Source organism: Anser cygnoides, chromosome 6 (genome assembly GCF_040182565.1).
Source record: "Anser cygnoides isolate HZ-2024a breed goose chromosome 6, Taihu_goose_T2T_genome, whole genome shotgun sequence".
NCBI lineage: Eukaryota > Metazoa > Chordata > Aves > Anseriformes > Anatidae > Anser > Anser cygnoides.
Genome location: NC_089878.1, coordinates 25410001 through 25431831, shown reverse-complemented (window position 1 = coordinate 25431831; position 21831 = coordinate 25410001). Strand labels below are relative to the sequence as shown.

Below are 21831 nucleotides of genomic sequence, written 5' to 3'. Positions count from 1 at the left end.
CATTGCAACCCCGGCACCACCTCCCCTCCTGCCTCCACCCCACATCTGACCATTTACTGCTGCTCCTGCCCTTGGCCCCGACGGACTTTCCAACCTTGGTTCTGCCTTTCCCCGCTGGCAGCGTGTCCCTTTTGTGTCCCCTGTGTCACAGTCATGCCTCTCCCACCGCATCCTCCTTCTGCTGCCTGGAGCTGCCCGGGCGCTGCTCGTCTGCCACCTGAGCTGGTGGCTCTGCGAGGAGCAGTGCCAGCCTGGCCTGCCGTCCCCACGTCCCCTCACCCCCTGCTCTCCCCCCCCCCCAGACTCGGAGACCGGCGAGGATGAGCCCAGCGACCCCCAGGTGACGCAGCGCAGCGAGCTGCAGGATGAGACGCCTTCAGCACCCCCACGGGTGAGCCGCGGGGGCACGGGTGGCACCGGGAGCTCGGACACGGGTGGCACCTCGAGCTCTTCCAGCCCAGCCTTGGGGGTCCCCGTGCGGCGAGGAGGTCAGCGGGGTGCTGCCCGGGACCCCCAGGGGCACCCGTTGGCGGCTCACCCCTCTCCTTCCAGGTGGGTCCGACACCCTGGTGGATGCCTCCATGAACACGACGCCGACCTCGGTGCTGGCCCTGTCGCAGGCGGAGGAGCGCTCCAGCTGGTCGGGCAGCCAGCAGACCGTGGTGGAGAAGGAGCCAGATGCCAGCCTCCCCGCACGGGGACCCTACCTGCGCCCCAGTGCCTGGCAGCTGCAGGGAACCCCAAGGCAAGCAAACGCGCCGGCCCCGCGCGGCGCCGAGGTCCGGCACCTGGGCGTGGAGCCGCTGGTGCGGGCATCACGGGCTAATCTGGTGGGCACAAGCTGGGGGTCGGAGGATAGCCTCTCGGTGGCCAGCGACCCGTACGGCAGCGCCTTCAGCCTGTACCGAGGACGGGCGCTCTCGCTCCACGTGTAAGTAGCCCGGGGACGTGCGCGGAGGGGACATCGCGCTGGGGCCATCTCCTCCCCGCTGCCATCTCCTCCCCTCCGCCTGGGCTTCCTTTGCCTTCTCCACGGCCGGATGAGGAACGGAGGCTCTGAGCAGTAGGCAGCCCGGCCCCGGTGAGGTGGGGACAGGCCCTGGGGTTGGATACAGGGGGGTTGGAGCGGGGACACTTTCTGCCGTGGCCAGTGTGGGTTTGGGGGTAACCCCTGTGCTGCTGCACCTCCAACCCGGACCCTCCTCCTGCCTGGCTGCGGGGGCTCTGCACAGGGATATAGGGGTGCACAGCAGCCTGAGGCACCTACAGGCAACCCGTCCCCGCCACCCATGGGTGGCAGCAGGGACGAGGGACGTGCTCCCTCCCCAGGGCCCGCTGACATGCTCAGAGCCCCCGTCCCTCCCCACCGCCTTTGGTCCCCACCCCTGCAGGCCTTCTCCTTCGACCTCCATCTTCCCCTTTGTGTTCGAGGCTGCTTGTTCCACCACCAGAACCTCATCTCCACCCTCTGATTCCTGCACCACGCACGCCGAGCGGGGTGGTGCCGCTCGGCTGTGCTGCCGATGGGGCGGGCGGGGGTCTGGGGGGTGGAGGGGCAGGGGGACGTGCTCGCAGCAGCATGTGCCACGGGGTGATGGCTTGTGGCCTCGGGGACCTCTATGCCTTGCAGAAGTGTGGGCCTGTGCCACGTGGTCCCAGCATGCTGGGACACGGCAGGCAAACTGGGCTGTACCCCTCTGCCCGGTGCCCCAGTCCTGGCTGCATGGCAGCACTGGGGAGGGGGCTGGCTGGGTACCCCGGCATCACAGCCCCAAGTGTTGCTGTCCCAGAGGGGTGTCCCTGGGGAAGGGGGACCCCGACAATAAAGGCACTGCTGGGTTACATCAGCAAGCCAGCTCCCGGTGATCTTCGGGTGGCTGGATCCTCTTGCCATGGCCCCTTGAGGGTTCTGGGGCTGCCCTGGCCACCCGCCCCATAGGGTGCTGTGGACTGGGCTGGGGCCCCTGATGCAGCACGGAGACGAGGACGGGCTCTGACCTGCTCTCCCCTGTCCTCTCCCCTTGCAGCAGCATCCCCCAGGGAGGCTACCGGAGGGATGACCCCCACAGCGGCCCTGTCTCTCCGAAGCCCGGCGCTGAGCCCCCGCGGTCCCCCGCTGCCCTGCCGCTGACCACCAAGCCACCCATCATCCGCTCGCCATCACCTCGACCCGGCGCGTGCCCGCTGCCACCCTCCGGAGCCGCCCCCCAGCCGGCCGCCCGCAGCCCCGGCGTCCCCTCCTGCACGCCCGTCACCCCCCGCAAGAAGTCCTCGGTGCCGACCGAGTACCAGGACACTGTCCCCGAGGAGTACGAGGAGAAGATCAAGAAGCCCAAGTCCTCGGGGTACTCGCAGGGCAGCACGCAGGACTCCCGTCCCCCGACACCCATGAGCGACGCGTCCGGCCGCGTCTCCGTCCGGGCGTCGCCCAAGCTGGTGCGCGCCGGCTCCAGGATCTTCGAGCGGCTGCAGTACTTCGAGGAGCGCCGGAGGAGCCTGGAGCAGGCGGACAGCCCCTTCCCCGCCCGGCCCTGGCTGCCCCTGCGCAAGACGCGCTCCTTCGACCAGCCCGGCTCGGAGACGCGGCGGCCGGGCACGCCGGGGGGCTGGCGGGACGAGGCGGGGGGCAGCAGCGCGGCGAGCCGGCGCCTGGCCTTCCGGCAGAAAGCCGCCTCCTTCGACGAGCGGGGCAAATTCGCCGGGCGCGTGCAGGACATCGAGCACAAGTTCTCGGAGGAGCTGACCCGCATCAAGAGGACGGTGTCCAAGCAGCAGCTGCGGCGCTCGCAGGAGCTGGGCAAAGCCCGGGCGCCCTCGCCCCAGCCGGCCAGCGAGCCCCCCACCGCCCGCGCCCCCCGCACCCCCTCCTTGCCAAGCACCGGCGGGCGCAAGGTGCAGCCGCCCAGGGCCTCTCCAGCAGCGGAGAGCACGCACGTCATCCAGCACCTGGCCCTCTCCAGCGTGGCGCTGGTGGGGCCCAACGGGGAGCCGGAGCCGGGGGGGCAGCGGGGGCGGAAAGCCCTGGCGCGGGGCGGCGTGGCAGAGGAGGCGAGGAAGGGTGCGCAGCAAGAAGGCATTGGGGAAGTGAGGAAGAAGGAGCAGTGGCCGTTGGCACAAGCCACCCCGCAGGGGCGGACAGCCCTGTCCCAAGGGGGTGCCGCCGAAGGGACCCCGTGCCCGGACGGGGGCCCTGCCGGTGCAGCCAGGGCCCCCGGGGCGGCGAGCGAGGGCCTGGCCGCCAGGCTGGCCGTGCCCCACGGGCTGTACCGGAGGCCGGAGGCGCCCACGGAGGTGCGGTTCCTGCCCTGGGCGAAGCCGGGGATGGAGCAGGAGGCCCGGCTGGAGAGGAGCTGGGCAGGGCAGCACGGCGCAGGCAAGGAGGCAGAGAGAAGGCAGACGAAAGTGGCAGAGAAGAAAGAGAGCGTTCGGACAACGGCTCAGGAGGGCAGGAGCACGCGGAGCAAGGGGAAGGGACGCCGAGCCCGGCCCACCTCTCCAGAGCTAGGTAGGGCATGGCTTACGGCCCTCCTGTGGGCACAGCGATGTCCCTGAGCGGGGTGCGGGACCCCAGCCTGCCCCTGGGGGGGCACGGGGGCTGGGGAGCACCGAGATGGGATGGGGGAGCACAGCGTGATCTGGGGGCTTTGGCAACAAGTTGGGCCTTGGGGTCGCGATGCTTGCTGATGCCTCTGTCCCTCCTACCCAGCAGGGGAAGGTGCCGGGGGGGGCTCTGTAACCCTCCTGCTTCTGCACCCCGCTGTCACCTGGGGACGGGCAGAGGGCTGCAGCGCTGCGCGGCACAGGACGTGCCTGCTGCTCCCCCTCACAGCCACGGGGCCGTCTCTTCCTGTGCAGAGTCCTCCGACGACTCCTACGTCTCGGCGGGTGAGGACCCCCTGGAAGCGCCCGTCTTCGAGATCCCCATCCAGGACACGGCGGTGGCCGTGGGGGCAGAGGTGCTGCTCAAGTGCATCGTCACGGCCAACCCCCAGCCAGAAGGTGAGCGGCCCCGGGGCTCGGGAGCATGACGGGCTCTGGCACAGCCACCCCCCGGCGTGTCCTTGTCCCTTGGGGCCGCCCAAGCTGGGTGGCTTGGGGCTGGCAGAGCTGTGGCTGTGCTCCTCAGGGAGATGTCGTGCCCACCTCGGGAGCATCCCCAGGCAGGAATAAAAAGGGTGGGGGCACCGCATGCCAGGGCAGGGTGCGGAGGGCAGGGTGTGGGCAAAGCGTCTGCGATCCCCCGCATGGGGTGTGGGGAGAGAGGGAGAAGGCACCAGGCACAGCACAGCCGGCAGAGATGGGGAACGAGCAATGTGGCTCTGGTTCCCTCCTCCGTCCTCCACTGGAGGGCAGGAGGATGCCAGGAACCAGAGAGGGGCCAGCCCCGCTCTCACCAGGGGCCGTGGGGACATGGGGCTGCTGCCCGTGGCAAAGGGGTCCCCAGGCCGGGCAGGGACCCCACGCTGACCACCGGGGCTAGCGGGGGCTCTCCTGCCCCGGGATGGTCCGGAGTGACCCCGCGTCTGCCCGCAGTGTCCTGGAGGAAGGACGGGGTGCCGCTGCGGAGCAGCACGGCGCGGCCCATCAAGGCGGAGGGCGAGCGTCACACCTTGCTGGTGCGGAGCGCGCGGGTGGCCGACGCCGGGCTCTACACGGTGACCGCGGCCAACGAGGTGGGCGCCACGTGCTGCAGTGCCATCCTCAGCGTGCGGCCCGGTGAGTGCCGGCGGCCGGCCCGGAGGCAGCGGGGGACGGTGGGAGGGCCGGCGCGGCGGCAGGCAGGCTGGCTGCCAGCTCGGCCGCTGCTGTCACTGGGAAGAAACCGGCTTCCTTACCCTACAAGGCTCGGTCTGAACCAAAGCAGCTGACGCGCTGCCGGGATCCTGCCGTGGGGGGAGCGGGGTCAGGCTCTGAGCATCCCTCAGCGCCCAGCAAGCGGCCCAGCGGCTGGCGCCCCCCCCCCCCCAGCCTGCCCTGGTTGCGGGGGCACCCCAGCTTGCCATTTGTGGGGACACCCTTGCCTCCCACCCCAGGGGACGCCCAGCGCACCCTGCACCCCTCCATCCACGGACACCCGTCCCACGCATCCCCAGGGCTCTCCCCACCCCGACGTTTCCCCGGGGGGAGCGCGTAGAGCCCCGCAGCCGCCCCGGGGGCCGGCGGAGCCCCGTGCGCCCCGGTGCCGCCCCGTGCGCCCCGGTGCCGCGCCCCGCACCCCGACGGGCCGCCGGGGCTTCGTGCCCCTGCCCCCGGCAGGGAAGGGGCCGGCAGCCCCCGGCCCGGCTCTGAGCCCTCCCCCGCGCTGCTGGCCCAGCCCCGGGGGCCGGGCGGTGGCGGCAGCGGGCCCGGGGCGGCGCTCGGCCGGGGAGGGCGCAGCGGCTCCGGGCTGGACGCGCGCCCGGCGCCGCCGCCGCCGCCGCACCGGCCCCGGTCCCGGCAACGGCAGCGGCCGTTCCGCGGCGCGGTTCGCTCCGGCTCGGGGCGGGGGCTGCCGGGGTCGCCCCCCCTCCGTCCCCATCCCCCGGTGAGTGCGGGGGGCACCGGGGGGCTGCGGGCGGAGGGGCGGCAGGGAGCCCGGCGCCGCCTGGGGAGGGGGGGGGGGACGAGGAGGGAGCCGGGGGGTGCCCCCCCTCTTCCCCCGGCTGTCCGCCCTGGTGCTGCCCGGGGGCATCGCGGGGGCCGGGGGGGGCCGAGCCCTCGTCGTGCACCGGGCAGCCCGCCCGCCTCCCCGCTTGGGCAGCGCCGTAAGGGGATCCGCTGCTGGCTGGGGGGGGGGGGGGCAGTGGGGAGGGCTGAGGCACCCGGGCTGGAGGGGGGCCAGCCCCCCCACCTCGGGCAGGGCTCTGCACGCTCACCCCCGGCCGCTCGCGCCCGGCTCCGCACGCATCTCGCCCCCCTCCCCGCTTTTCCACCCCCCCGTCGTGGCCCCACAGCCCCCCTGCCACCCACGGGGGCTCGCTGCGATGCCGGGTGCGGGCCCCCCAGGCTGGGCTGCGAGGGGAGCGCAGCTGCAATGTCACCTTCAGCCCTCCGCCGGCTCGGGGCAGGGGCAGCCATTCCGGGAATCCGGGCGGCTTAAGGATGGGAGCGTGGCCTGCTGCGTAAGAGCCACTTGAGCCCTGCTGTCGCCTTGCGGGATATCGCGTCCCCTTATCGGCCCTGTGGCGTGTTTCGCACCCCCTCCCCCTGCACAGCCCGGCACCCCTTCGCTGCCAGCCGCCGTGCCTCTGCCCCGCGGGATGAGCAGCGGGGCCGGTGTCCCCGGGCACCCCAGGGGCGCAGGGTGGTGGGAGGGGGGCCCCGAGCCCCTGCCCGGCTCTGGCTGCTGCCAGCTCCTTACCTGGCCTCTCCTGTGCTAGCCCCCGCTGTGGAGCGGCATGGGAACTTGGCACCCCCCCTCGGCCAGGCCAGCCCCATCACGTCGGACGAGGAGTACCTGAGCCCGCTGGAGGAGTTCCCCGAGGCCGGGACGCCCCAGCACCGACCGGCCATGAAGCTGCAGCCTCGAGCGGAGCACGGGGCTGCCCACGGCTCCCCAGAGAGCAGCTTCAAGGCTGCGCCCACCTTTGAGGTGAGCTGACGCCCCCCCCCGGGACCTGGCAGAGGGGGAGCCGTGACCCGTGGCCGCAGCCCTGAGGGGCTACCCGTGTTTTGGGGGACGCGTGGCCCCGGGTGCGGTGGTGGGGACACATGGCCCTGGGGTGGCGGGTGCCGGCTGCTCCCTGACCCCCGCTTCCCCAGGTGGCCCTGTCGGACCAGTCGGTGCTGGAGGGGCAGGATGTCAGCATGAGCGTCCGCGTCCGCGGGGAGCCCAAGCCCATCATTTACTGGTGAGTCCCGGTGCTCGCTGGGTCACAGCAGGGCAGGGAAGGAGGGGACAGGCACGGGGACCTCCTCGTTTGGGGCCTGCCAGCTCAGAGCGGCACCAAGGCGGGGAGCTGTGCCTCTGAGCAGGGACTGGGGTAGAGGAGAGGGGGCTTTCTGCGGGGCCAGGCGTGACTGTGCCGCTGTGCTCGTGTCCCTGTGCAGGCTGCGGAACCGGCAGCCGGTGAAGTACGGCCGGCGGCACCACGCGGAGGAGGCGGAGGGGGCCCGGGGGCTCTTCACGCTGCACATCCTGGCGGCGGAGCGCACCGACACCGGCTTCTACACCTGCAAGGCTGTCAACGAGTACGGCACCAAGCAGTGCGAGGCCAAGCTGGAGGTCAGAGGTAAAGCTCCCTGAGCGCGTCCCCATGGGACTGGCCGGCTCCGGCACCCTGCATGAGCTGGGCGGGGAAGGGGCCGCTGCAGACCCCTTCTCGGCGGTGCTGCTTCTCACCCCTTCCTGCCGCAGAGCAGGCGGGCGTGAGCCCGGAGCAGGAAGGGCCCGGCAGGGCCATGGACCTGCATGCCTGGCCCTGCATAAGGTGGCAGGGAGGGGACGCGGAGCAGCAGTGGCTTGGCCGTGCTGCCCGCAGAGCCCATCCCCGCTGCAGGAGACGGGCTGTCCCCCTGCCCCATCCAGATGTGCGGCCCCACAGCATGGGTCCCGCTGCCTAGCTGTGCCAGGGTCCCCGGCCTGACCCAGAGTCTGCTGCTCCCCCAGCCCAGCTTCATCTATGTCCCCCTGTCCCGCAGGCACCCCTGCTGGGGCTGGGTGCTGGCTCTGGCTGCGCAGGGAGGGCTTATGCCCTCGGTGGCCCTGCAGGGGACATCTGCCCCCAGCACACCCACAGCTCCCTCCCTCCCTGCCTGCAAGCTGTGCCCAGCCAGCCGGCAGCTTGGAGAGGTCTCCTCCCTGCTTGTTCCCAGCTCAGAGCAGGTCCCACGTTAGCCTGGGTGCCCGGGGCTGGGCTGTGTCTCCGCAGCCCTGCTGTGGGCTCAGCATCCTCCTAGATCCCCTAAAACGTGCGCGCAAACGGGGCAGGTGGCTGGGGACCACGTGCCAGGAAGGAAGGAGCCCGCGGGGACGAGCGATGCTGCCTCCTTTCTCTTGCCCTTTGCTTGTGTGTCCTGCTCCCCCCAGCCCTCCCTGCTGACGGCTGCCTGAGCCCCCCGGGCTGTCCCCACCCCGCCCCAGCCTTTGCTGCACCGCTTGTGTCCTGCCAGACCCCGCTCCAGCCTCCGGCAAAGCGCAGCGGCGCGGGGGTGGCCGCGGGAGCTGGGCACGTGCCCGACGGACGGATGGGCACCGGGCTCAGCGTGGCCCACGTCCGTGCCCGGGGCACGCGGCGCTGCGTGCCGGCGTGCGCTCACACCCCTCGCGCGTGCACGCCCCTCGTGTGCGTGCCGGCCCCGTCTCCACTGCACTAACCCTTCCGCTTGCTGACTGCGGTTTTTGTCTGTACGCAGGGGGAGTACGATAAGGGGGTGCATCTCTCAGAGCCGTGGCCGCGGGGCTCTTAGTTGGACACCTCTTAGGCAGTGGACCTCACCTTGTGTTATTACCTTCTGCTCCATCCGCCGCCTCGTCCTGGACGCACCGCGGGGACGCGCGGGCCCTCGACGGCGGGCGCGGGCGCGCTGGATGGCCGGGGGAGGCGGCGCCGAGGCCGAGCAGCGGGCGGGGGGGAGAAGGGGGGGGAACGGCGGGGTAGCGCCAGGAGGCACCCCCTCAGCCGGGCCAGGGCGGCCGTACGATGCTGTCTTGTCTCTCGCTCCGTCCGTTTGTCTGTGTCTGTGTGTCCTGCTGCTCCTCTCCTCGCCGCCCAGGGGACGGGGAGCGGGGAGCCCGGCCCCGCCGTTGGCTCGGCTTCCATAGGGAAGGGGACGTGGTGCAGTGGGGGCTCCACAGCGGTCACCTGGGAGCGTGGGGAACGAGGGACCCGGGGACCCCTGCGCCGGGGCGGGGGCTGGTGGCACAGAAGTCCCTCGCAGCCCGGCCACGTCCCCGGGGTCCGCCCGGCTCCTGGCCGCAGAGGCAGCCCCGGCTTGGGTCTCTTCTCCCTGGGGGGGGCTCGGCGGGGGGTGGGCTGCGAGGCCGTGACCCTTTTTGTAGCTCTAATAAAATCTGTTTGGTAAAGCGCTGTGTGGTGTGTTCCTGGCACGGACACCTCCCCTCACCCCCACACCTCCCCGGCCCCCCACCCCGGCTCAGCTCCGCTTTCCACATCTCGCCCCCACCTCCTCCCCGCTGCACCCCCCTGCCTGCGCCCTGCGTACCCGCCCGCGGCACCGGGCCCCCTCCCCGCATGCCCCTGCCCCGCACGGCCCCCTCCCCGCCACCTCCCATGGTTGCTTTTCAGTTGCTGAGACGCGTCTCTCTCTCTCTCTCTCTCTCTTTCTCTCTCTTTCTCCCCCCTTCCCGGGCAGCTCGCCCCGAGTGCCAGTCCCTGGCCGTGGTGGTTCCCCTGCAGGACGTGGTGGTCGGGGCGGGGGAGCTGGCGCTCTTTGAGTGCCTGGTGGCTGGCCCGCCAGACATGGACGTGGACTGGTTGTCGCGGGGCCGGCTGCTCCAGCCCGCCCTGCTCAAATGCAAGATGCACTTTGACGGGCGCAAGTGCAAGCTGCTGCTCACCTCCGTGCACGAGGACGACAGCGGCATCTACACCTGCAAGCTCAGCACGGCCAAAGGTAAGCGGCGGGCACGCAGCCCCCACAGGGGGTCTCACTCGGGGGACGGCCCCGCCGTGGTGGTCGATGAGGCCGGCACCCCTGGGGCTTGGGGCTTCAGGGTCCCCCCAGCGTGGCTGTGAGTGCTGGAGGGGGTGTGGGGATAGAGAGGGACGTCTGCCCCCCGTAGCTGGTGTGTGCCATTCCCTGGGCTCCCTGTGGAAGCTCTGGCACCCAGGGAGACGTGTTTGTACCTCGGCTGTACCACGCACCCCGAGCTGCCTGCCTTCATCCCGGCTGTCCTCAGCCCAGCTGGCTCCAGAGCCTCTGGGCGCCCAGCTCCAGTTACCAACATGTCCCTGCTGGCCTGGCGGGGGCAATGGGCAGGGGCGAGGGTGGCCTGCCCTCTCCCCACAAGCTGGCAGCTGGGGAGGGGCAGCAGCATCCAGCCTCCTGCATGCTGCCCTGCCCTGTGCCTCCGACATCGCCCTGTGTGCCCTTCATCGGGCAGGGACATCCCTGTCCCGTTCCCCTCCCGGGCTGGGCGAAGACCCCGTCAGTGCAAAGCGGTCCCTGCCACAACCACCCCACCTGGAGCGTTGCACCCGCACTGAGCCCCATGGCGCTGTGCTGGCACTGCCTGCTTCAGCGTCACCGCCCTGTCCCCAGGGCTGCGACCCCGTGCCCCAGGGGAGGACAGGGCACCCCCTCACCCCTCCAGCAGCCAGCATCTCTTGTTTGAAGGCAGGGAAGAGGCACCCCCCTGCCAGCAGAGCACCATCCCTGCGCACGGGCACCTTGGTCACCCTGCAGCACCCTGGGGTGACACACCGCGTCCTGCCCTGCCCCTGCACCCCCGCGTGTGGCTGTCCCCCCGCTTCCATCTGGGGCTCAGCCCTGCCCGCTCTCCTTGCAGATGAGCTGACCTGCAGCGCCCGGCTGACGGTGAAGCCCTCGGTGCAGCCGCTCTTCACCCGCAAGCTGGAGGACGTGGACGTGGTGGAAGGGCGGACGGCACGCTTCGACTGCATGGTCAGCGGGACGCCCCCGCCGGCGGTCTCCTGGACCCACTTCGGTAATCCCCACGCCCACGGCCCCCCCGGAGCCCCCGATGGCACAGGGCTGGGAATGCCGAGGGCCGTGTCTCTGCGCAGGCCAGCCAGTACAGGAAGGGGAGAACGTGAGGATCCAGCGGGACGGGGGGCTGCACTCCCTGGTCATCGTGCACGTGGGCAGTGAGGACGAGGGGCACTACGTGGTGACCGCCAGGAACGCCCACGGCCACGTGGAGTGCTCCGCCGAGCTCTACGTGGAGGAGCCACGGCCGTCTGCTGCCTCCCAGATGTAAGATATGTGTCCCCCTGCTCGCTGCCCCCTGGGATTTGGGGGGGTCCCTCCCCTGGGGCCGGGCTGGGGGCACCGTGCTCCCGTGTTGAGCACGTGTGGGTGGTCGCAGCTCCAAGCTGGAGAAGATGCCGTCCATCCCGGAGGAACCGGAGCAGGCGGAGACTGAGGCGGAGTGCTTCACCATGCCCGACTTCCTGAAGCCTCTGCACAACCTGGAGGTGGTGGAGTCGAAGGAGGCGGTGCTGGAGTGCCAGGTGGCCGGGCTGCCCTACCCCTCCATCACCTGGTTCCACAACGGCACCCGCATCGACAGCACCGACGACCGCAAGATGATGCAGTGTAGGGCCCCCGCCCTCCCCGCGGCACCGGGGGCTCCAGGAAGGGAGCTCGGCACGGCGCTGCTGACGGGCTCTTACCCCTGTCCCCACAGACAAGGACATCCATCGCCTGGTGTTCACGGCCGTCAGCCACGCGCATGCCGGCGTCTACAAAAGCGTCATTGCCAACAAAGTCGGGAAGGCCACCTGCTACGCACACCTCTACGTCACGGGTAGGTGACAGATGGGGCTCGGCGTCCCCGCAGCACGGTGCCGGGGTGGCAGGGCACAGGACCACAGGGAAGTTCAGCTGGTGGTGTGTGGGGGTCTCCCGGGGGCTCACGCCGCTCCCCACCTCTCCCATGCAGATGTGGTGCCCACGCCCCCCGACGGGCCCCCCACGGTGGCCTTGGTGACCGGCCGGGCCATCACGCTGACGTGGAACAAGCCCAAGTGGCTGGACACTGCCATAGGTGAGGGGGCCGGGGGCGGGCAGGGGGTGGGCAGCAGCGTGGTGGGGTGCCGGGGGCTCTGCACTGACCCTGTCCCCACGCAGACCCCAGCTCGGTGACCTACGTGGTGCAAATGCAAGTGCTGGGCACGACGCAGTGGGTGGTGCTGGTGAGCGGCGTGCGGGACACCACCTACACGGTGCACGGGCTCACCAAGGGGGCCCAGTACCTCTTCCGTGTCATCACCTCCACCCCCAAGACCAACAGCAAGCCCTCCCCGCTCGTGGGGCCCGTGCAGCTCCTGGATCGGGGTGAGAGGGGCAGCGGGGCGAGGGTGGGGTGCTGGGGTGGGACGTGGGGGGTCTGCGTGCCCGGCGGCATGGCAAGCTGCCCGGGGCTGGGTGACGCGGGGTGCTGAGGTGGTGGTGACGATGCGCGTGGCAGGTCCCTACCTGGAGGAGGCCCCGGTCATCCTGGACAAGCCGGACGTGGTGTACGTGGTGGAGGGCCAGCCGGCCTCCATCACCATCACCATCAACCACGTGGAGGCCACCGTCACCTGGAAGAGGTAGGTGGGACGTGGTGCGGTGCCCCACACCCGGCCTCACCCCTGGGGCTGGGCACGCACCCCAGGGCGACGCGCAGAGCTTGTGGGGTGCCATGGGGCAGCCACAGGCTGACGGCGTGTGCCCGCAGGGGCGGGCAGGTGCTGGGGGAGCAGGACGGCACGTGCGAGGTGACGATGCCGGACGACGACCAGCACTGCCTGCGGCTGCTGCGCGTGGGCCGGGGGGCCGCGGGGCCGCTGGCCTGCGAGGTGAGCAACCGCCACGGCTCTGCCCGCTGCACCCTCCGCCTCCGCCTCGCAGGTAGGTGCCCCCGCGCCGGGGGGCCGTGCCCCTCTGCCATGGGGGGCATCGCCCTACGGTGCCCCGAGGCCGTGTGCCGTGGGGGTGGCGTTGACCCATAGGGTGGCACTGCCCCCACGGCGCGCCGTGGCTGTGTGCCGTGGGGACACTGCCCCAGAGCACGGCATTGCTCATCCGTGCTCCATACGTGTATGTCACCCTGTAGGGCTGAAGGCCCTCAAACCATGGTACCCACCATTGGTACTACCACTGCTAGTGCTGCCTGGCGTCCTACACCTCTGTCTGACCTGGGCAGAGGTGTCCTGTGTGCCCCATGAGTGTGTGCACGGGGTGGGACTGCGCTGTGGGTGGCACTGCGCCATGGGTGCACCGTCCCATCACTCCCCTTGGCCACGTGCTATGGGTGGCACTGCTGCATGGTGCCCCATTCCTGTCTGTAACGGGTTGCACTGCCCTGCAGTGCCCCACACCCATGTGTAACGAGGAGATGCAGCCCCACTCTGCCCCATGTCTGCTGAGTGGCACTGCCCCACGGCGCCCTGTTTCCATCACGTTGTCACAGCCCTGTGGCACTCCATGTCCCCATGCCATGGGCTGGCACTTGCTCTCCGTGCCCCATAGCCGGATGCCATGGGGCGGTCCCCCACAGCTCCCCATGCCCGCGGCAGGGGGATGGCACTGCCCCATGGTGCCCCACGCCCCATTTCTTGGCAGAGGCGCCGCGCTTTGAGTCCATCATGGAGGACATCGATGCCCAGGAAGGGGAGACGCCGCGCTTCGCCGTGGTGGTGGAGGGGAAGCCGCTGCCGGACATCATGTGGTACAAGGTGGGATGGGACCCCGCCACCTCCTCCCGACCCCCAGACCCACGCTCCCTGCTCCCCTCCGCTGCCTCGGGGTCCCCGCGCTGGGGCTTTGGCTTTGTGTCACCCCAACTGATGCAGGGTGCTGCATCCCTGCCGGTGGTGGGAGCTGGTGGGGGACAGCAGGGGCCCCCCTGACGCCCGCCGCGCCCCCAGGACGGGGAGCTGCTGGAGGAGAGCAGCCACCTGAGCTTTGTCTACGAGGACAACGAGTGCTCCCTGGTGGTGCTGGGCGCCGCCGAGCCCGACAGCGGGGTCTACACCTGCACAGCCAGGAACCTGGCCGGGGAGGTGTCCTGCAAGGCGGAGCTGGTGGTGCGCTCAGGTACGGCCGCCCGGCCCCCACCCTGCCCGGCCCCACGGGGCAGCCCCCGGCCCCCTGCTGCCCCCCCCCAGCACCTCTCCTTCCCCCAGCCCAGCCCGCGGCCGATGCCAGCATGGAGGAGGATGCGCTGCACAAGGCGCGACGCCTGACCGACTACTACGACGTGCATGAGGAGATCGGGAGGTATGGGGCCACCGGGTCCTCCAAGGGTGGTCCTGGTCCTCCAGGGATGGTCCTGGGGCAGCTCCCCGCAGACCCAAGTGCCTGCAGGGACGGGGGTGTCTCCAGCTGCCCTGCCAGCCCCTTTCCATCCCTCCCCCTGTCGCAGGGGGGCTTTCTCCTACCTGCGGAGAGTGACGGAGAAGAGCAGCCGGCTGGACTTCGCCGCCAAGTTCGTCCCCGGCAGGACCAAGGCCAAGCAGTCGGCACACCGGGAGCTGCACATCCTCTCGCAGCTGGACCACGAGCGCATCGTCTTCTTCCACGACGCCTTCGAGAAGAAGAACGCCGTCATCATGGTGATGGAGCTGTATCCTCTGGGACTGCGTGGCCTGGGGGCCAGGGGAGGGCTGGGGGACATGGGTGGGCAGGGTTGGTGCATGGGAGCGGGGTGCCGAGGGGGGTACCACGTTCCTGTGCTCCTTGACCAGCGCCCAGCTGTGCCGAGGACGAGCTACTGGACAGGATGGCGAGGAAGCCATCGGTGTGCGAGTCTGAGGTGGGTGAGCCCTGGTAGGGCAAAGCCATGGGGTGGAGAGGGTGGCTGGGGACGTGGGGGGCCCAGGGACATTGCATCATGCCCAAAGGGGGGTGACAGCCCTCTTCTTCCTCCGCCTGGTCCCACGTGGGGCTGAGGGGACCACAGTGGTCCCCTGGGTGCCATCCCCACCCCGCCTCTGGCCTCTCGCAGGTCCGCTCCTACATGCGGCAGATCCTGGAGGGGATCTGCTACCTGCACCAGCACCATGTCCTGCACCTGGACATCAAAGTGAGTGCTCCCCCCACGGCCCCGGTCCCTGCTCGGGGAGTGCCCCGTGTCCTGCCCTGCCTCTGCCCAGCCCGGGAGCCCCCCGCCAAGCTCCCGCCCGCCCCGCGCTGTCCTGTAGCCAGAAAACCTCCTGATGGCGGATTCGAGCAGCGAGCAGGTCCGCATCTGCGACTTCGGCAATGCGCAAGAGCTGACGCCCGACGAGCCGCAGTACTGCAAGTACGGCACCCCCGAGTTCGTGGGCCCCGAGATCGTCAACCAGAGCCCCGTCTCCAGCGTCACCGATGTCTGGTAAGGGCAGCCCCCTGCCCGGGTGCACCCCGGCGTCCCCACCGTGCCGGGGGGCTCGGGCTGTGCAGTGACCCCCCTCTCCTCTCCGCAGGCCTGTGGGGGTCATTGCCTACCTGTGGTAAGTGCCCTGCCATATCGCCATGGAAGGGGCCCCATTTCTGCCCCCTTTCCAGCTGGGGCCATGCTCAGCTCCTCCCCAGGTGCTCCTGCCCTGTGGCACTGGGGCTGTGGTCTGTCCCTCAGTCCCCAGGGCTTGCCGTGTGGCTCCCCCATGTCCCAGTGACCGTGTCCCCCCCTCGCAGCCTCACAGGGATCTCCCCCTTCGTGGGCGAGAACGACAAGACGACGCTGATGAACATCCGCAACTACAACGTGGCCTTCGAGGAGAGGATGTTCCAGGGGCTCACCCGGGAGGCCAAGGGTTTTGTCATCAAAGTGCTGGTCAACGACAGGCTGTGAGTGCCACGGGTCCTCCTGGGGGCACGGCACTGGCTGTGTGCCCCATACCCGTGTTCCTGGGTGGTGACGGGTGCCTGGGGGTTCAGGGCACCCCGGATCAGCAGATGGGTCCTGCTGGGGCCGGACAAAGTCCCTGTGTCCCTGCTGAAGGTGATGCCCTCCCTCTCCATCCTGCCACCCCATGGCATGAGCCTGGTGCTCCAGGGAGCCTGGTGGTGGTGGTGGGTGCACGGCTGGATACAGGCAGGCTGGGTGCACGGCTCTGCACCCCAGGGTGCTGGGGTGAGGGGGCAGCACGGGATGCCAAAACACCCTGGCCAGGGCAGTCCTCACCTGGTGGTGCTGCTTCACAGGAGACCCAACGCGGAGCAGACCCTGGAGCACCCCTGGTTCAAGGTGAGTCTGGGCAGCACCTGGGGGCAGCAGGGCCCCTCAGAGCTCAGTGCGGGGTCCATGTGACGCTGCTGTCCCCTTTCCCCGCAGACGCTGGCCAAGGGGAAGGTCATCAGCACCGACCACCTGAAGCTCTTCCTCTCCCGTCGGAAATGGCAGGTGAAGGCAGGAGCCAGGGCGGGAGGCTGGGTGCTGGGCTGTATGGTGCTGTGCCGCCCAGCCGGGCCTGATCCAGCCCTGTCCATGTGCTGCAGCGCTCGCAGATCAGCTACAAGTGCAACATGGTGCTGCGTCCCATCCCGGAGCTGCTGGAGGACACCTCCAACCAGCTCTCCATCGCCGTGCCCCGGCACCTCAAGGAGTCCCCGGCGCTGTCATCCTCCTCGGACTCTGATGACCTGGACGAGCTGCCCTTCATCCCCATGCCGCACCAGGTGGAGTTCTCCGGCTCCCGCATGTCCCTCAACGAGATCCCCACGGATGACGAGGCACTGGGGCCGCTCGAGGGCCCGAGGCAGGAGGTGGCCGTGCCAGGGGACGGCTCCGCCATGGAGTGGCAAAGCGAGGGCGCGGGGAAGCCCGGGGTGGCCCTGGGGAAGAGGCCGAGGGCCGCAGGGCCGCGGCGGCCGTACGCGGAGGCAGAGGCACCCGGCTCCTCCGACGAGGAAGCCCCCGAGGCCCAGAAGCGGACGGAGTACCCCCGCAAAGCCATGAGGAAGGGCTCCAGCCTGGAGTCCCCGGAGAGCGCCCGCAGGGGCGAGCTGAAGCGGGGCAGCTCGGCCGACAGCGCCCTGCTGCTGGGGCAGCCCCCGGGGGCCGAGGAGGGGGCCGAGGCGGGCCGGGAGCCCCGCCGAGCCCTGGCCAAGGCGGCCTCCATGGAGCTGCCGCGGCGCCGGGGGGGCGAGGAGGAGCACGCCCAGCGCCTGGAGCTGATGCGCCAGCGCCTGCTGCGGGGCGGTCCTGCCGACGGCAAGGTCAGCGGCTTGCGGGGTCCCCTCCTGGAGACGCTGGGGGTCAGCCCCGACAAGAAGGGGCTGCGGCCGCCCCGCATGGAGCAGCTGGCGCCGGCGGGGCCAAGGCTGGTGCGGGCAGCTTCCAGCGAGGCCGCCTCGTCGCAGCTTCTGCCTCCTGAGCGCGTCCTGCAGAAGAGCAGCTCCTTCAGCCAGGGCGACGCCGAGCCCGTCGTCCGGCACCGCCGCTCCGGCGCGCCCCTGGAGATCCCGGTGGCCCACGCGGAGGCCCAGCGACTCAAGGAGTCCCCGTCGCTCTCAGCGCTCTCTGACGCCCGGCCCCAGGCGCTGGAGGCCACCTTACCCAGGCCCCCCACGGCCAAGGCTGCCCAAGAGAAGAGGCGAGTCCCCGAGGAGCGGGGCCAGCCCCCCGCCAAAGCAGCCACCACCACTGCAGGGAAGAAGCCAGCAGCCACAGGGCAGGAGGAGAAGGCGACCACCAAGGCCGAAACCACCAGAGCCGGTGGGGCAGCTGGGGAGGGGGCTGCCAGGGCGAGAGCAGCCACCCCACAGCAGCCCGCAGTCCCTGGTGCCCGGGCCCCCAAGACGTCCTCCTACGCTGAGGTCATGCAAGCCATGGGAGCCACGCAAGGTGGGGAGCCGGCCACCGAGGAGGCCCCGCAGCCCCCAGCCGCTGCCCCTGCCCCTGCCCCTGTCGAGCCCCCCGCGCCGGCACCGGCGGAGAAGAAGGAGCTGAAGGCCAGCGGCTCCTCCAGCTCCCTGCTCATCGAGGACATCGACTCGGAGGAGGTCTTCGAGGCCAAGTTCAAGCGGAGCCGCGAGTCGTCGCTCAGCCGCGGGCTGAAGCTCCTCACCCGCTCCCGCTCTGAGGACCGGCACTTGGCCAGCCCCGCGGCCCACGACGAGGGCATCTACCGGCCCACACCGGCCGGCGTGCCCCTGGAGCTGCGCAGGAGCCAGCCTGACGGCTTGGCGGAGAAGTCCAAGTCCAGCGGCTTGGCGGAGAAGTCCAAGTCCGTGCAGGACCTGCACGAGGTGCAGAAGGACAGCGGCTTCCTCCGCAGGATGTCCGTGCTCCTCAAGCGCACGCCGCCTGCCGAGAGGAGGAAGAGCAAGGGGGAGGAAGGGGGCGGCGAGACCCCGACCCGCGGGCGCCGCTTCTCCTGGAGCCTGGGCCTGGGCAGCTCCAAGGAGCGGAGGGACTCGGAGAGCCTCAAGTCGGAGCCGGGGGGCGGCGGGGAGAGCGAGTCGCCGGTGGTGGCGGTGCGCAGGAAGATCAGCGCCACCATGGAGCGCGTGTCCTCGCGGCTCCGCAGCCTGTCGGACGAGCGGCCGGAGGACGAGGAGCCGGGGGAGCCCGGGCAGCGGCGGCCCTCCCTGCTGCGCCGCTCCATTTCGGAGGGCGACAGCCTGCGGCGGGTGGGCGTCGCGGCGCAGGACCAGGTGGGCCCACCCCCGGCACCGGCGCCCTCCTCCGAGTCCCTGCGCTCGGAGGGCAGCACCCGCTCCTCCGCCTCCGCCAAAGGTGAGCTGGGGGCTGACGGCACCGCCGGGGCAGCCCGGGCTGTCCCCAGACCCCCGTCTGAGCCGCCCCCCGTCCACGTCCCCGCAGGTGAGGGGCAGAAGCGGTCACGCTGGGAGCGCTGGGGGCTGTCCCGGGCTAAGAAGGAGAAGATGGCCTCGCAGCCCAGCATCCCCTCCAGCCTGCTGCGGGAGGAGGGCTCGGCGGCCGGCCGGCAGCACGCGCCCAGCGAGTCGGGTAGGCACGGCCGGGGTGCAGGGTGCTCGGGTCCCCCCTCTGGCACCCCCCCGTCCTTACCCTGCCCTCCGCCCTGCAGACTTCCCCCCCGTTTTCCACATCAAGCTGAAGGACCAGGTGCTGCTGGAGGGCGACGCGCTGACCCTCTGCTGCCTGCCCGCCGGCAGCCCGACCCCCAGGATCGTCTGGATGAAAGGTGGGGGGCTGCTGCCGGGGCTGCCGGGCCGGTGGGTGCCGGGGGAGCTGCGGCGGCATCGCTCTCCTCTGCTCCCCCGGCAGACAAGCGCTCGCTGCAGCCGGACAACGCGCTGAGCATCGTCTCCTGCAAGGACGGCCGCCAGATGCTCACCATCTCCAAGGTCTCCAGGAAGGATGCGGGGCTGTATGAGTGCGCAGCCGCCAACACCCTGGGCACAGCCATCAGCTCCTGCACGCTGGCTGTGGCACGTAAGGATGCGGGGGGGACCTCGGGGGACAGAGGCGCTGCCCTGCAGGGACAGAGCATGCACCAGGCACTGGGGATTGCCTGCTCCGGTTGCTGGGGGCTGGCTCTGGCAGGAGGGACGCGCTTGGGCACTGCTGCTCGCCTGGTGGCACAGCCCTGGGGCTGGGGATCCAGTGGGGCAGGGCACTCGATCGCTGCTCTCCACATCCCCACCTGGGGCTTTCGAGAGGGGCAGGCTGCTGTTGCACAGGCATCTCCCCGTGGGTCCCAGCCTGCCCTGTCTGTCCGCTGGCAGGGCTCCCCGGGCGGCCGGGCACCCCGGAGATCGCCCAGAAGTACAAGAACACGGTGCTGGTGCTGTGGAAGCCCGCAGAGAGCAAAGCCCCCTGCACCTACACGCTGGAGTGCCGGCTGGAGGGTATGTGGCCAGTAAAAGCGTGGCCACCAGCCGGCCACCCCCCCACGCTGCTTGGGGACACCCCCTGGCTGGGCTACAACCCTTGCCCTTGCATGGATGGGTGCTGGTGGCCTGGGGAAGTGTCCGGGGGGGGGGGGGACAGGATGCTGCGCCCTGCCTCTCAGCTCCCTGAGCCTCACTGTGCCTCCGTGCCGGCAGGGGAGCATGAGTGGAAGCTGGTCAGCACCGGCATCGCCGACTGCTACTTCAACGTGACGGAGCTGCCCCCCGGCAGCGCCCCCAAGTTTCGGGTGGCCTGCGTCAACAAGGCCGGGCAGGGGCCCTTCAGCACCCCGTCGGGCAAGGTGCACCTGGAGGCAGCAGGTGAGCAAAAGCCCTTCCTGCAGGGCGGCACCCACGGCGAGCTCAGGGATGTGGGGCCGGGTGTGGGGCTGCAGCCTCTGCTGCTCCGGGGGTTCCTGGTCCTGGGGGATCTTCCCCCGAGGGCTTCAGACCGGGGGATGCTGCCTGCACCCCCCTCCTGGCTCACAGCTCCCCTTCCTCCCCGCAGATTCCCGAGCTGCCCCGGCCAAGGACGTCACCATCCCTGTCCCCGACAAGGTGGCCTCCAGCCGCTCGACCCAGACCCCCCAGGCACAGCTGGAGCCCCCGGCCGCGGGGCTGCCCCCCACCACGCCGCCCCGCAAGCACAAGGCAGCGCTGCAGAAGCCCGAGCGGCCACCGCAGGCTGGCGTCCCCGGGGGGCCGCGGCCAGACCCCGAGCTGCCACCCAACATCACCGTCTGCGAGCCCCCAGAGCTGGTGTTCACCCCCCCTCGGACTGCCGCCGTGCCCCAGGCCAGCTCCCCTGCCCGGGGCTCCCCCACCGCTCCCACGGACACATCCGCCCCCACCTCGCCCACCCAGGGCTCCCCCCAGCCCCAGGCACCCTCCCCATCCAAATCCACCCCCATTCCCCCGGCGTCGACCACCTCCAACGCTGCTCCCCCCAAGAAGATGCCCCCCTACATGGTCACCTCCTTCGTCTCCATGCCCCCCACCTCGCCCCCTGCCCAAGAGGCCCCCACCTCTGCCCTGTCCTCCAAGGAGCCCCCGGCTGACAGCAGGGCCCCGGACGGCACGGCGCTGCGGCAGGGCATCCCCCAGAAGCCGTACACCTTCCTGGACGAGAAGGCGAGGTGAGGAAGGGCGGGATGGGGTGCTGTGTCGGGGTGACCCCAAAACATCCCGCCCGGGGGGCTGAGCATTGCCCTGTGCTGCAGGGGCCGCTTCGGGGTGATCCGGCTGTGCAAGGAGAACGCCACGGGGAAGCACTTCATAGCCAAGATCGTGCCCTACGAGGCGGAGAGGAAGCAGAGCGTGCTGCAGGAGTACGAGATCCTGAAGGCGCTGCACCACGAGCGCATCATGGCCCTGCACGAGGCGTACATCACCCCCCGCTACCTGGTGCTCATCTGCGAGAACTGCGCCGGCAAGGAAATCCTCTACAGCATCGTGGACAGGTCCCGGCGGGCGGGCGGGCAGGGGGGGGCGCTGGGGTTTGGGGAGCGGCGTGGGGACCCCGCTCACGTCCCCCACCCGCAGGTTTCGCTACTCGGAGGACGACGTGGTGAGCTACGTGCTGCAGCTGCTGCAGGGCCTCGAGTACCTGCACGGCCGCCGCATCGTGCACCTCGACATCAAGCCCGACAACGTTGTCGTCTCGGGCATGAACGCCCTCAAGATCATTGATTTCGGCAGCGCCCAGACCTACAACCCCCTGGTGCTGCGGCAGCTGGGCCGGCGCGTGGGCACGCTGGAGTACATGTGTGAGTGGGGCAGGGGGACGGGGCACAGGGATGGGGCGCAGTGAGCCCCAGGTGGGCATGGGCTGGGGGGCTGGGGGGTTCTTGGGGAGGCTGGGGTGTCTTTGGGGTGCTGGGGAGTGTCTATTTTTTTTTTTTAGGGTTGCTGGGCACTGTTGGGGTATGGGGGTGCTGGAGGGTGAAAGATGGGGTGCTGGGGATGCCGGGGGTGCTGTGCATTGGGGGCGCTGGGCTGGCCACCCCGTGCACATGCCAGATTTGCTCCCTTGCAGCGCCGGAGGTGGTGAAGGGTGACCCGGTGGGCTCTGCCGCGGATGTCTGGGGTGTCGGCGTCCTCACCTACATCATGTAAGAGAAGGGGGCCATGGGCACGAGCACCTGAGGTGTGACGAGCAGGGCTCAGTGCCATGGGGGACACCGGGCTGCGGGGGGTGCTGCAGCCCCATAGACCCTGCCCGACTGGACCCCCTGTGGGGGTGTGTGGGTGCGGGGTGCCCTCCCACGGCTGCACCCCGTCCCGTGCCACCTCCTCCCTCCCTCCCAGGCTGAGCGGGCGGTCGCCGTTCTTCGAGCTGGACCCCATCGAGACGGAGAA

The 21831-nt window shown here is 70.7% G+C and overlaps 1 protein-coding gene across 1 annotated transcript in view; it reads left to right on the top strand.

Annotated features, from left to right (window-relative positions):
- Nucleotides 1-21831, top strand: part of SPEG (striated muscle enriched protein kinase) — a 35296-nt gene that overhangs the window by 11787 nt on the left and 1678 nt on the right. The window contains 40 exon segments of the mRNA XM_048072310.2: nt 303-368; nt 371-391; nt 553-931; nt 2028-3505; nt 3856-3999; nt 4534-4716; nt 6360-6571; nt 6742-6830; nt 7030-7211; nt 9295-9555; nt 10451-10609; nt 10689-10878; nt 10991-11220; nt 11312-11431; nt 11567-11671; nt 11755-11961; nt 12095-12218; nt 12347-12519; nt 13234-13346; nt 13539-13707; nt 13797-13890; nt 14036-14236; nt 14365-14425; nt 14618-14695; nt 14814-14986; nt 15078-15104; nt 15289-15441; nt 15799-15841; nt 15929-15997; nt 16093-18334; nt 18422-18568; nt 18648-18764; nt 18848-19015; nt 19309-19431; nt 19630-19794; nt 19982-20609; nt 20694-20933; nt 21016-21239; nt 21509-21584; nt 21781-21831. The exon segment at nt 21781-21831 is cut by the window's right edge and continues 99 nt beyond it. Of these exon segments, the coding sequence (XP_047928267.2) occupies nt 303-368; nt 371-391; nt 553-931; nt 2028-3505; nt 3856-3999; nt 4534-4716; nt 6360-6571; nt 6742-6830; nt 7030-7211; nt 9295-9555; nt 10451-10609; nt 10689-10878; nt 10991-11220; nt 11312-11431; nt 11567-11671; nt 11755-11961; nt 12095-12218; nt 12347-12519; nt 13234-13346; nt 13539-13707; nt 13797-13890; nt 14036-14236; nt 14365-14425; nt 14618-14695; nt 14814-14986; nt 15078-15104; nt 15289-15441; nt 15799-15841; nt 15929-15997; nt 16093-18334; nt 18422-18568; nt 18648-18764; nt 18848-19015; nt 19309-19431; nt 19630-19794; nt 19982-20609; nt 20694-20933; nt 21016-21239; nt 21509-21584; nt 21781-21831 (9685 nt within the window).